This window comes from Malaya genurostris, chromosome 1 (assembly GCF_030247185.1).
Source record: "Malaya genurostris strain Urasoe2022 chromosome 1, Malgen_1.1, whole genome shotgun sequence".
Taxonomy (NCBI): domain Eukaryota; kingdom Metazoa; phylum Arthropoda; class Insecta; order Diptera; family Culicidae; genus Malaya; species Malaya genurostris.
Window position 1 is genome coordinate 52,721,372 of NC_080570.1, and position 14,224 is coordinate 52,735,595.

General features: G+C 36.8%; 2 protein-coding genes across 4 annotated transcripts in view; one reads left to right on the forward strand and one right to left on the reverse strand.

Moving 5' to 3' along the window:
- The window catches only part of LOC131439540 (cadherin-87A), a 764,232-nt gene that overhangs the window by 187,299 nt on the left and 562,709 nt on the right, over nucleotides 1-14,224 (forward strand). The window lies entirely within an intron of this gene.
- LOC131439569 (protein D2-like) lies at nucleotides 646-2,186 on the reverse strand. Its single transcript, XM_058610743.1, has 4 exons — nucleotides 2,019-2,186; nucleotides 1,602-1,942; nucleotides 1,285-1,538; nucleotides 646-1,218 (listed from the first exon to the last, which is right to left on the reverse strand). The coding sequence occupies exons 1-3, from the start codon at nucleotides 2,100-2,102 to the stop codon at nucleotides 1,388-1,390; spliced, it is 576 nt and encodes a 191-aa protein (XP_058466726.1). The 5' UTR covers nucleotides 2,103-2,186; the 3' UTR covers nucleotides 646-1,218; nucleotides 1,285-1,387.

The window sequence follows — 14,224 nt, forward strand, 5'->3', positions numbered from 1 at the left end:
TGCTACTTTGTCAGCTAATTACTAACCAAACATACAGGCTGAACAAGCTAAATCAAACCACTGCAATCACAATCGAAAGCTTCGCGTAAAAGAACCGCATAAAAAAGCCCTTAGTGTGGTTGAACAATCATTTTAAAATTCTTGTTGCCCCGCAGGTAACCAAGACATTGACGAAACTTTATTTGCATTTCGTCTCCAACTAATCAGTGCATTAGCAGTTTATGGTGCACTGCTAATGCCACCTTGCGGTGGCTCAACATAAACCTCTAAGCAGACGTAAAGTTAATAATTTTAACCACCAAAGTGAAACGTCTAACGGATAATTCACTGGGAGAGTCGAAAATAAATAATATTTTCATTCGAAAATTTGATTGATTTTGAAAAATCACTAGTACAACACTTTTGTGTATGATTTGTCATGTATCGACTAAAACCATGTGAAAAGAAATTGTTTTTCCTTTTCAAAAGACAGTCTAGACCAGTTTTAGAAAACAAAAAGTATGCAAAGTAGCTTTTTGTGAAAAATTCTACCTAGTCCGAAAATTTCATTAAAACTTGAGAGGATACTGTCAACTTTTGTTCGAGAAACAAACAGAAACAGATGGAGTATTTTCTACTACTACCGAGTCGAAGTTCAAATGTAAAGATTTTTAAATGTGTTTTTATTTCGAATATTTTCCCGCCAATTTTTAAGCTATTCATAGTTTCTTCTGTGGAATATTGTTTTCCTAGGTCCTTCTTAAAAATAAAACTAGAATCTAATTTATTAGCTAGTGATGCAAATTGTATATTTTAACCAAATCAAGAAAATGCAAAAAATAAAATCAACATTTGAATGAAAATGATGTTGCTCTCATGCGAAGTAATTGGATAACTGCAATTGGCTAGATAGAGTGGGAATTCAAAAACTGGAATGTAAGTTCAACACAGGAAAATCGGTAAACTGAAAGTGATACCGGATTTAATAAAAAAAAATCTTTATTTGTTCTGAAAATGACACGAATTATGAACTAATTTTAGATAACTTAGATGAACTTTGGTCTTTCTGACTTTTGATAACGAGATAAGAAGTGAGATTGATATAAAACAAAACAATTTACTCAATAATAAATGATCCAACCCTCTCAGTGATCTTCGCTTTAATTCGATGGAAATCTTCGTTGTCCTAGGATTTGAAAAAAAAACACTACGAGATGGTCGTCGGCGAGTCATCACTCACTGAAATAAAGCCAAACATTATTATCAGTTCCTAATCGTTAGATGCAGTTTACACCGTTTTCTTACTCTCAGTTATTACACTATCAACAGTGACGCATCGTCGGTGCGCGATGGATTTCCAGCAAGTCATTCAAGAGAGAGAGAGAGCAAGTTATTCGTCCGAGTTCCGCTAGAAGTCGCTCGAGGCCGGAAATTGGCGCAAAATGGTGGGAACATAGTCGTCGAATTTCGCCACAAAAAAGTTCCCGGCGATCGGCTGACCCAGACTGTACCGGTGGGCAAAATCCCGTGTCGAAAAACGTATTCGTGGTGTACGATTTCTGCAATAGGAAAGTACGGCGGTTACGATGGGGCAGTGGAGTTTACAGTACGAAGTAACTTACTTTCGGGAGGCTCTTGGCGCCTCGGAATAATCATTGTGACAGTGCTGTTTATAGAGCAAGAATATGTACCGATGGTAGCCGGATGCCGATTGCGGAAACACCGGCATGTACTCGAACATCACTTCACCCTGCTCCACGTGTTTCCCGGGTATGTTTCCGACCAGCCAGTGAACGAACTCCCTGTTGAGCGGTTCCGTTCGAGTAGGCGAATCCGGATCGATCATTATCAGTGTGTAGAAGGTCGTTGGATCGGCACACCATTCAACTTTCGGTTCGGTGCGAGCCTCAGCCGGAGTCAGTTCCTTGCTAGCGTCCACCAGGCGCTTCGATCGGTAGGCGACCTTGTCGGAAAAGAAAACCCAAACTGAATTAATAAATTGAATTATTTAATAAAAAACCGTCGCCTTTGATACTGACCTTCGCGAACACCAGCGGGGCACGATCGATCAGCACCGGAACGATGTCGTGTTCGGTAAACATCTGATTGATATCGGCCTGCATTGCGATGCCTCACTCCGCGCGCGCGATGACAACAACGAACAAGACGTGTGTGTGGTGTGGCCAAATGACAACACTAGACTGCATGTTATTCGCACCGTGCGCTTGAGCCAATCACGCAGCCTATGCCGTTAATCTCAAATCGAATGGAATGCATGCCGAGAGATGGTGCTTGCCTGGGCACACACACACTCACATCGGTACACAAAACCTGACGAGTGATTTCGGACGCTGCTGATAACAACGCTAGCGTCCCTTCGACGTTTTCACACTGTGCGTTTGATCTGTGTTCAGTGTTGCCATAAGATTGTGATCTTTGATCTTGATCAATTCTATTTCTGTTTTTCGGTAATTTAGATTTATTAAACAAGGTTGAAAAGTACCTAACTGAAAGTTATCTCCTCGTTTCGCAGTTCAATTATATCCGCTATTCAGTATAATTTGAGTAAACTGGAATTACACTTGTATTAGCTCATGTATTGAAGTGCTGAAAGAATTGCGCTTATTAATTATAGTTCGATAATTGTTTACACACAAAAAGAACGAAATCAGCATTTTGGCGAAAAAATTTGTTGATTTTCTGATTTCAGTTAGTTATTTTTTGAGACAACTAATAAAATCTTACTTTTGCTAATTTAGATTTTTTAATTCTCATTGCTTTGATAATAATAAAATATTTGTTGAAACGGCTATTTTTTTAGTTGAACTTCACCAATTAAACGTGCTGTCAATTCTTAGCTAAGGCACACTTCATTTCCATTCAACTAATTTTTTAGTTGAATTAGAGAAATAAAACGTTGTTTTCAACCAACATAAATGGTTGAATTGGTTTCTGCCATTTGCAGCTATATGGCGCACTGTCACCGAAAAAACGCTAACACCGTTATGACTACTAGCCACTAGATGGCACACTACTACCGAAAAACATTTCAGTCGCGGTTACTTTTCTATATTGGCAGGTACGAATACGAAAAAGACAGAAACGAAACATAAACTTCTTTTTGAAAATTTTTCTTCTAAATCACTGTTTTCTTCATTCGATTTCGCGAAATCGACTCTCTCACTGAAAACTTTGAGCAATCGGAAAACAAAAACCGGAAAACAAAAAGGTTGCAAGATACAAAAAACATTATTTGACATATACAATTAGAGTGCAACATTCGAAACTCACTTCACTGTTCCGCGTAAAAACATTATTACACACAATCGCTTCAAATGCGCGCAAATTCTGAATAAATATACTTTCCACTAAGAGTTGTAGTATATCGGTTTAGAAACTTTTATATGGATATATCGTAACACATGCGAAAAACATCAAAACAATTTGCAAGCAGATTTAAAAAGACTGTCCTTTTTAGCTTTTTAATGAGTTTTTGGGTAATAAACTTGTTCATATAACCAATTTTATTTTGGTTTTCTTTGTGCTGCCCTTCAGGAATGATGGTGATAGATAAATAAAAAAAAATGCTGATTTTAATAACAAAACTAGTTGTCAATGAGAATTCCGTGTTGGATTGAAATATTGCTAGTTTGTGTCCAGGATATTCGCCAACAAAACACATTCTCTAAAAACAAGAGTTTTTTTCAGCAAAGTAAATTCTCAATTTTAACTAATTTCATAGTTATTTTGGAAATTTTGTAATACGAATTAGGCGCAGAGCTAATTTCGGTCGTTCCGTGCAAAGATTCCTGAAATTATCGAGTCAGAAAGTTCGGCTGAAAATCCGTTGTCAAAATTTAACTTTCTAGGTTCCGGGTGTAGAGATGCACACTTAGAAAAAATCGTGCAAATTTACGTTTTTATAGATGCACATAAATGGAGCGTCGTAATTCACTTAAATGTACAGTTCAAAGTATATAAAGATAAATCATACCATTAACTTCACAGTTAATTTAGCAGAAGTTTAGATCGATACAGATACAAAAAATATTTTCAACGTTAATATATGTAATATTATGTCATCAACGAAGAAGTTACGGCATGCGTAATTTATTTTTTTGCTATGAGTTTGGGCAAAACCGTGCTTTTCAAAGAACCGCTCGGAACTTGATAGCTCTAGCAAAGAACTAATCCTGTTGAACCGTTCTTTCGTTCTTCTGAAGTTTGTATTTTTTTTTTCTAAAATAATATATTTTATTTTAAACAGATTATATAATAGTGAATACATTTCGCATGTATTTTTACCAATAATCATTCGTTTTTTTATAATCTTTCAAAGGGATCAGGATCATTTCGCAGAAAGCCATTTCGCCGAAGGCCGTTTCGCCGAATGCTATTTCGCTGAAAGTCATTTCGCCGAAAGGTATTTCGCCGAAACGCATTTCGCCGAAACGCATTTCGCCGAAAGGCATTTCGCCGAAAGGCATTTCGCCGAAAAGCATTTCGCCGAAAGACATTTCGCCGGAAGGCATTTCGCCGAAAGGCATTTCGCCGGAAGGCATTTCGCCGAAAGGCATTTCGCCGAAAGGCATTTCGCCGAAAGGCATTTCGCCGAAAGGCATTTCGCCGAAAGGCATTTCGCCGAAAGGCATTTCGCCAAAAGGCATTTCGCCGAAAGGCATTTCGCCGAAGGCCGTTTCGCTGAATACCATTTCGCCGAAAGAGTCATTTAATCGAAAGGGTCATTTCGCCGAAAGCCATTTCGCTGAATTCTTCACTAGTCTTAATATCGTGATTGGAATTGATTAAAAAACCTGTGTTAATCCACCTAGTGGTGTAATGATGCCTTTCTCATATTACTCATAACATCATAAATAGTACTGTGGAATTCGCAAAAACAACTGGTTGAATAAAAATAGGAAAGTTTGTTCGAACTTAGTCTAACAAACTCTACAAATTCGGTTCACCCTGTAATTCCGGAACCAGAAGTAGTATCAACAACAAATTTAGGAATTCCGTATGAAACTGTAAGCTTGTGAAAATCAATTTGGTCATCTTGAAGGAAAGTGAGTGAGATCCTTTTTGCAGTTTTTAATCATCATTTCCAATTCTCTCGAAACCCGATTCAGAATAGCCAAAGTTGATTCGTTTGCCAGCAACAAATATGACCTACAAATTGGAACCGTTTTGAAACTAGTTGAGTCTAGTTGAGCCTAGTTGAGCCTAGTTGAGCCTAGTTGAGCCTGGACTTAATATCTAATGCTCTATTTCGATTAAACCAATTAAACGAAATTTAACAAACGAAACGAACCCGCGTTTTTGTTACTTTTGCATATGTAAGTCAAGTTGAACAGTATGAACCAGCAGCATAATACATGTAGTATTATTATTATTATTACTATTATTATTATTATTATTATTATTATTATTATTATTATTATTATTATTATTATTATTATTATTATTATTATTATTATTATTATTATTATTATTATACTTATTATTATTATTATTATTATTATTATTATTATTATTATTATTATTATTATTATTATTATTATTATTATTATTATTATTATTATCATCATCCCAATATTACGACGGTTGTAGTGAGCAAAGCTTGTTCTAAGCTGAAATCATCTTTCAGTGTGGGTCCAGACTGCATTCCATCTGTTTTACTGAAAAAATGTTCTAGCAGTCTGCTAGTTCCATTATCGATATTATTTAACAACTCCTTAAGAGAAGGAATTCTCCCCGACTTATGGAAAGAATCATACATCTTCTCAGATTTTGAAAAAAGACGCAGAAACGAAATTTCCAATTACCGAGGAATAGCGGCGTTATGTGCAGTATCTAAATTATTCGAACGGATTGTCTTGGACTTTATTACGCATAACTGCTCAAATTATATATCCAAGAGCCAACACGGTTTTATGCCGAAATGATCTACATCTACAAATCTTGTATCATATACTTCGTTTATCATTCAATCCTTACAAGCACGATTACAAGTAGATGCCATATATGCCATATTACCATTTCCAAACTAAGTAGACTTGGTTTCAATGGCTCTTTTCTGAGCTGGCTTAGCTCATACCTAATAGGGCGCAAAATGTCAGTGAAAATTGGTGACTGCTTTACATCACCGTTTGCTGTCAGCTCCGGAGTTCCACAGGGTAGTTATCTTGGACCATTCATATTTTTGCTCTACTTAAATGATTTAAATACTTTGCTGAAATACAGAAAATTATCCTTCGCTGACGATTTCAAACTCTTCCATCTAATCAAAACTACCAATGATGCTATATTTTTGCAGTCACAATTAGACATCTTTACAAATTGGTGCAGAGTAAATAGAATGACTATAAACGCCTCGAAATGTTCAATTATGTCGTTCACATGAAAACACTCAGTAGTTAAATTGGACTACTCTATTTCACAAACCGTTCTTAAAAGAGAATCGTTCGTTAAAGACTTTGGAGTTATCCTGGATTCAAAAATGAACTTCAAGCAGCATGTGTTACGAGATGTTTCGAGAATATACTTTGCATAAAAGCGCTATATTATGCTCTGGTTCGTGCTACACTCGAATAAGCAGCTGTTGTTTGGTCACCTTATTATCAAAATGATATTCAGCGTATAGAAGCCATCCAACATAAATTCATTCGTTTCGCGCTCCGTAAACTTCCTTGAAGAGATCCTCTGAATCTTCGACTTACTCAGACCGTTGCAAGCTCATAGGTCTCGATCTATTGTCTGTTCGTAGAGACGTGTTTAAGGAAACTTGTGTCGCAGATCTGCTTCAATCTCGAATCGATTGTTCTGAACTCTTACGCTCACTAGACTAGACAATATTCGCCGTCGTGTTCTTCGAACTCATACTTTTCTCCGTCTTCCTTCCGCTAAAACCAATTACGGTCACAACGAGCCTTTTGTTAGTACGTGCCGTCTATTGAATCGTTGCTCAAATGTTTTCGATTTTCACTTAACTCATAACACCATAAAGAATTTGTTTCTAAGATTTTTTGTCTCACTAGCTATTAGTATTGTATTAAAGATAAGAATGGTGCTGTGTGTAGTAGTAACCAATGTAATTTAAGAAAATGTATCATTTGGATAATTATAATCTGTTGGTACAAGAGATGAGAGGTTTTATGCCTGCTGGAGAGAGAGCTAAAATTTGGTGATGCTCAGCTCCAGTGGGCTTTTCCCTGCTCCAAATAAACAAATATTGACATCACTACATCACCGTCACGGTATTACTGTGCTACCAGCTGTGTAAATTGCAAATTTCTCGAATAAACTTCAATTCATTGACATTCTTTTATTATTTTTTTATATCATTCATTTTACCCCGGCTTTACATTCTTTTATTCTTTCGGTCGCACTTATCATAAAATAACTGAAATTTTTATTAACCGAAGCATCGTCTTTTACCAATATCACACACCAGTAGCGGACATCCGTAACCGTTTCATTTTCTCAATAGCATGTACAAAATAGAACGAAGCATGCATCGTTCGTTTTGTGTTTTCTTTTTCCACCGTACTGATGTTGTACATATTGTCATTCTATATGACGATTTGTCCCGGTTTAGCCGTGCAATGCATAGTACGCTAATCTTACAAACCAGTTGTCGTTTGTTCGAGCCCCGATCTGGAAGGGTTCTTAGTGTCAGTAGGATCCATAGTACTAGCCATGCAATGATTCTGTACACTAAGAATCGGCTGCGAAGTCTGTTGAAACAGAAAGGCCAAATTCCACAAAAGGAATGTAATGCCAAGACTTTGCTTTTATATGACGATTTGAAAACTTTGACGATCGTCCTGTAACTGCGGAATCGAAGGTCGGATGAAATTTCACAGTAGCTTTAAAGATAATATGAGCGTTATAGTTCAAATCAAGATTTGTGAAAATCGGTTCAAGCATCGCAGAGAAATCGAAGTGAATTCTAATGTTGAAGTTTTTCTTTACCACTTTCGGTGCTTCCGGATTAGGTAAAGGGGGGACCAGTAGTGCCGGATTAAGTTTTAATGCCCACAAACTAATAAGCTCTGGAAACTAGAAGAATTTATCAGACAGTTTTATGGGATTTGTACCTGTTTTTGACCATCGTTTGTAAAAAAACAGTCATGAAATTGGTAATTTTCCACTTATCACGATTTAATTTCGGCACCGGAAGTCGGATCTGGATAAAATGAAAACTTTTGGAAGCTATAAGACCTTTCATTTAAATCTTAGATTTTAAAAATCGATTGAACCGTTTCAGAGAAATTTGAGGGCCCATTTTTTCTCTAATTTTCACATTTTACCATGTAACTCCGGATCCGAAAGTCGGATCCTAATGAAATTCAATAGCGGGCTATAAGACCATAAGACCTTTTATTTGAATCTTAGTTTGTGAAAATCGGTTCAGCCATCTCTGATAAAAGTGAGCGCATATTTTTTCCATGTTTTGGTACACATCATCCTATATCTCCGGAGCCGGAAGTCGGATCGGGATGATATTCAAAATGCTCTTAATTGTCTCAAGACTGCAGGAATCAGTTTTGACAAAATTAGATTCCAATGAAAGATATTATGTATTCATCGATTGCTTCCAAGATCCGACCTATGGTTATGGAATATCAATCATCAAGACTTCTTATACTCCGATTTCGGATGAAACTTTGTACAATTCTTCAGTATGACAAAACATTCGTTATGCACGGATGAAAGGACCAATTTGATTCAGGGATGATTTTTGAAAAGCACTGATGTATTCTTGCTAGCACTTTGTTCTAATCGTTGTAACTCGGAAGTTTTTTTTTGTATACTGCCCATACTCGCATATCAGTCCCATATCGATTTTCGCCCATTTTTAGTTAGCTTGAGGAATGAAATCCATCCTCAATATACTCTCAGAAATTGCAATAAAAGTTGAGGGTTTGTATAGTAAAATGTGAAAAAAATATCAACTCATGTCTGTCCCATATGCAAAGTACCCGCATATCAGTCCCATCCAGTGCAAATTCCAATAATTTTATTTGTTGCAATATTGGAATAGCAAAGGTGTATTACCGATATTTCATGTAATAATACCATGATTTAGCATCAGATAGCACAATAAATCAAAAAATTCGGAAATAAAATTTTGATCGTCTTTTTCTCAACATTCCGATTTTCCATATGGGACTGATATGCAAGTATGGGCAGTATAGCTGGTGTGTACTTTAAAAATGTATAGTTGAATATTATTTCAAGATTCACAAAACTTTTTACAATAATGTTATTTTAAACTTGTTTTTGAGATCAACACTAGCCGTTAATGTGATTACTGCCTATTTAAAATAAAGAACTTACTCTGAAAATGAACAGACGTAAAGTTTATGCTATTTACATATACACTTATCACACCGAAGTGCTATGTCTTTACTGAAAGAAACGAAACTAAGTAACGACGTTCTGGCCGTAAACAGATAGTAGTTATTTAGGGGTTTGGTATCGCGTGGGTACCGGATTTGTGCTAAGTACACGTAACTATTTTCATTTTTCACGATTCAGCTATATACTTTTACAAAGCTCAATTGATTTTCTACTACTTTTTCTTAGATACAAGTTCTGCAACAGATTCTAAATTACAACGATTGGAATAGAGTACAGGAACGAATCCGTTCTTTTCAAAGAATAGCCTTGAGTCGAATTGGTCCTTCCATCCGCACAAAACGAATGGTTTCTGAAGTAAGGTGATCGGAATTCAGGTCCAAAATTCCAGAATCCAGTCAAGATTGATGGTTCAGAATCTCAGTCCAGAAATTAATTCCAGAAATCAGATTCACGCCCAGAATCCAGGTTAGAATTCAAAACAAAAATTCAGATCCAGAATCCAGGTCTAAATTCTCAGTCAGGAATCCAGGTGTGGAATTTTGATCCTTAGTTTATTTTCAGAATCTAAGTTCAGATTCAGGTCTAGGTCCAGAACACATGTTCAAAATCCAGGTCCAGAATCTATGCCTTGTATCTAAGTCGAGAATTTAGACCCAGAATCCAGATATAGATTCTTAGTGTGGAATTCAGGTCAGAAATGTCGACCCTAAGTTCAGTTGTGGAATCCAAGTTAAAATTCAGGTTCGGATTTCAAATTCAGGTCCAGGTTTGGGTCCATACCCCAGGTTCAAAATTCAGATCAAGAATCCAGATGTGGAGTTCAGGTCCAAGTTAAATTCGAGAATCCAGGTTAAGATCCCAGGCCCAGAATCTCGGTGCATCATCCAGGTCCAGTATTTAAGACCAAATTTTTCCACAAGAATTCAGGTTCATAATGCAAGTTCAGAGTTCAGATCCAGAATCCTGTTCCGGAATTCTGGTTCAAATTTCAGTTCCAGATTCCAGGTCCAGTATCCAGATCGAGTTTTTAGGTTCAGGTTGAAAGTTCAGAATCCAGAACTCAGATTTAGCTCCAAAATCGGAACCTGAACCGGGATATCGACCTGGTCTTGAGTTCTGCTGCTCAAAATGCTCTTTCTCATATTGCATTCCTCATATATTCGGTTATGTCATTGATATTACCCATCCAAGTTTTTTTCCAGCAAGAACTAAACCGTTGGAATGAGAATTAAGTTAACAACCGGAACCGGAATGAGAATTAAGTTAAGCAACTTGTGAATGCCGTTGAAGAAAAAGGAAGCTATCAACTTTCAAAAGACTATGTATGAAATTTAATGACATTTCGATTAGTCTGAAAAAAGTGACAGCCGAAAAAAGTGGAACTACTCTTTTGTTTTTTTTTTCAAAACAATGAATTCAAACCAATTTCATGTGTTAATTTATTGTTAATTTATTTATTGGAAAAAGTACTGTGCAACACCAATGGTGGTGCATGTCGTCTGGTCGTCCAATTGAGGTGGTTATTTCTGAAAACATAAAAAATAATCTTGAATTAGTTATATCTAACCGTAAAATTAAATCGCGTAAGATAGAGATATCAGATAGTAGTGTGTTTATTATTATAGTATGCATGAACTTTTGACCATGAGAAAGCTTTTTTCAAAGTGGGTGCCGCGTTTACCCACAGTCGACCAAAAACAACAACGTGTTGATGATTCTAAGCAGTATTTGGCCATGTTCACAAGTAATAAATAAGATTTTTTGCGTCGATATGTGACATGGGATGAAACATGGATTTATCACTTCACTCCGCAATCGAAACGATTATCATCCGAATGCAAAAATCAAGGCGAAAAGACTTCACATGTCGAAGACATAACTATTGTTTCACCAAGACAATGTACCGATTCACAATTCGGTGGCAAAAAAGCAAAGCCTTAGAATTACATTCATTTTGTGGAATTTGACCTTCTGTTTCAGTAGACTTCCTTAAGAGAAGGAATTTTCCCCGACTTATGGAAAGAATCATACATCTTCTCAGTTTTTAAAAAAGGACGCAGAAACAAAATTTCCAATTACCGAGGAATAGCGGCGTTATGTGCAGTATCTAAATTATTCGAACGGATTGTCTGGGACTTCATTACGCATAACTGCTCAAATTATATATCCAAGAGCCAACACGGTTTTATGCCGAAACGATCTACATCTACAAATCGTGTATCATATACTTCGTTTATCATTCAATCCTTACAAGCACGACTACAAGTAGATGCCATATATACCGATTTCTCTGTGGCTTTTGACAAGATAAATCATCAGATTACCATTTCCAAACTAAGTAGACTTGGTTTCAATGGCTCTTTTCTGAGCTGGCTTAGCTCATACCTAATAGGACGCAGAATGTCAGTGAAAATTGGTGACTGCTTTATATCACCGTTTGCTGTCAGCTCCGGAGTTCCACAGGGTAGTCATCTAGGACCATTCATATTTTTGCTCTACTTAAATGATTTAAATACTTTGCTGAAATACAGAAAATTATCCTTCGCTGACGATTTCAAATTCTTCCATCTAATCAAAACTACCAATGATACTATATTTCTGCAGTCACCATTAGACATCTTTACAAATTGGTGCAGAGTAAATAGAATAGACTATAAACGCCTCGAAATGTTCAATTATGTCGTTCACATGAAAACACTCAGTAGTTAAATTCGACTACTCTATTTCACAAACCGTTCTTAAAAGAGAATCGTTCGTTGAAGACTTTTGAGTTATCATGGATTCAAAAATGAACTTCAAGTAGCATGTGGATTACACAATCAACAAAGCTTCTAAGTTACTCGGATTTATTTTTCTTGTTACGAGATGTTTCGAGAATATACTTTGCATAAAAGCGCTATATTATGCTCTGGTTCGTTCTACATTCGAATAAGCAGCTGTTGTTTGGTCACCTTATTATCAAAATGATATTCAGCGTATAGAAGCCATCCAACATAAATTCATTGATGACAATGTACCGATTCACAATTCGTTGGCAAAAAAGCAAAGCCTTAGAATTACATTCATTTTGTGGAATTTGACCTTCTGTTTCAGTAGACTTCGCAGTCGATTCATAGCATACAGAACCATTGCATGGTGGGTGTTACGATTCTGCTGAAATTAAAACCATTGCATAGTGGTAAAACAGGCTAATGTTTAAAACAAACGTTATTAGTGCAACAAAAGTGACGAAAGAAGCTTTGTTATTATGTAAACAACCGTTCGTGGGCATACGATTTTTAGACGAGGAACGATAAGATATTTCCCTTGAAAAAGACCATAACCAGTGGTCGAAACGTCGGGCAGTATATAACAGCCGTTCTTATTTAACAGACCGCTAAAGCCGAAACCATAATTAATGCGAAATTAATACCGTTTTCGTTTTTGAACCTACACCCGGGCGACTCTGACAAAAAGGCGGGTGGGTAATGTCAGAGACATAACTGGATGTCGTGAATACGAAAACAACTGACATGTTCCTTAACACCTCCGAATATCAATTGTATGAATTATGCAAGCATTCCCTTTTTTCACATTTTTAGCAAAAACAAAGTAAGCTTCACTTGATCTCGATTACTGTGAATTTCACACAGCGAAAAGTGCACAAATCTAACCAAACTATTTTAGATTTGCACTAAACTGAGGATATTTACCTTAGACTTGAGAAAAACAATTCCTAATAGTTCTTTAAAAAACTTTTAGAGCCATTAGAACGGCTGATTTTGTGTGATGCTTTCCACCGTTGTTTTTTCACCAATGAACACCCGGGCGACTCTAACTCGGAGTAAAACGAACACGTGGTGCGCGCCCTCCACAACAACTCATAAAAAAGAAAAAATAAACAAGCTCGCATGGATGTCGTGATGCGACCCGAGAAAATTTTCAGAGCGAAACTACGCGAATCGAGTCCGATCTAGAGCGATCCCAGGTTGCTAAAACAAACACCTCAAAAGTTGTTTGGGCGACTCTGGGTCAGCTCTCGGGCTGCTATGTTCAATAAACGAAAACGGTCCAGGTCGGGGCTCGAACATACGACAACTGGCTTATAAGACCTGTGCCCTATGCATTGAACTGCCCACACAATTCGATGGCAACGATGGTTAAATTGAACAAATTACATTTCGAATTGCTTCCTCATTTACCGTATGGCCCAGATCTGGCCTCCAGTGATTACTGACTATTCGCTTATCTAAAAAAAAAAACAACTCAAATGAAGAAGCAATTACTGGAAGTAAAGCCTGTACTGAGGCAAAACACAAACACGAACCGAGAAGTTTGAGAATGGAATAATTGTGTTGCTCTTGAAGGAAATTACACTGTTGAATAAAATCGATTTTTGTCAGAAAGATTGTTTGGCTAAAATGTGTTTTTCTCAGCTAGACTTATTGCGTGATGTTGAGTATCACATGAGGCGAATAAATAATAAAATTTGGTTTCGACTATCAATTGCTTGTTATTTAAACAACGACGCTAAATTTTATAATGTATTTAAAAATGTATTGAAATCATATTCAATGACATTCAACCATTTTTGCTTGCAAACTTTCGCACAATGTGAATGTCCGTTGATGTCTGTATCTCTATGGTCCAATTTATTTTTAGATTCGCTCCTTCCTAGCTGGTGTGACTCTGAAGGCGAGCGCGACTAAAATAGAAAACTCTGCTCATTAGATTCCGTTGCGGACTTCCTTGAACTACGGTTTCAACTTACTTCGTAACCGAGGCTTGCCATGCAGGGAAGGAAATTGTACGACATGTGCCACGATTCTATTGACACCTAGAATTCTTACCGATCGAAAGATGGAAGAATGTCCTATGCTCTGAATCTCTATCCCATGGA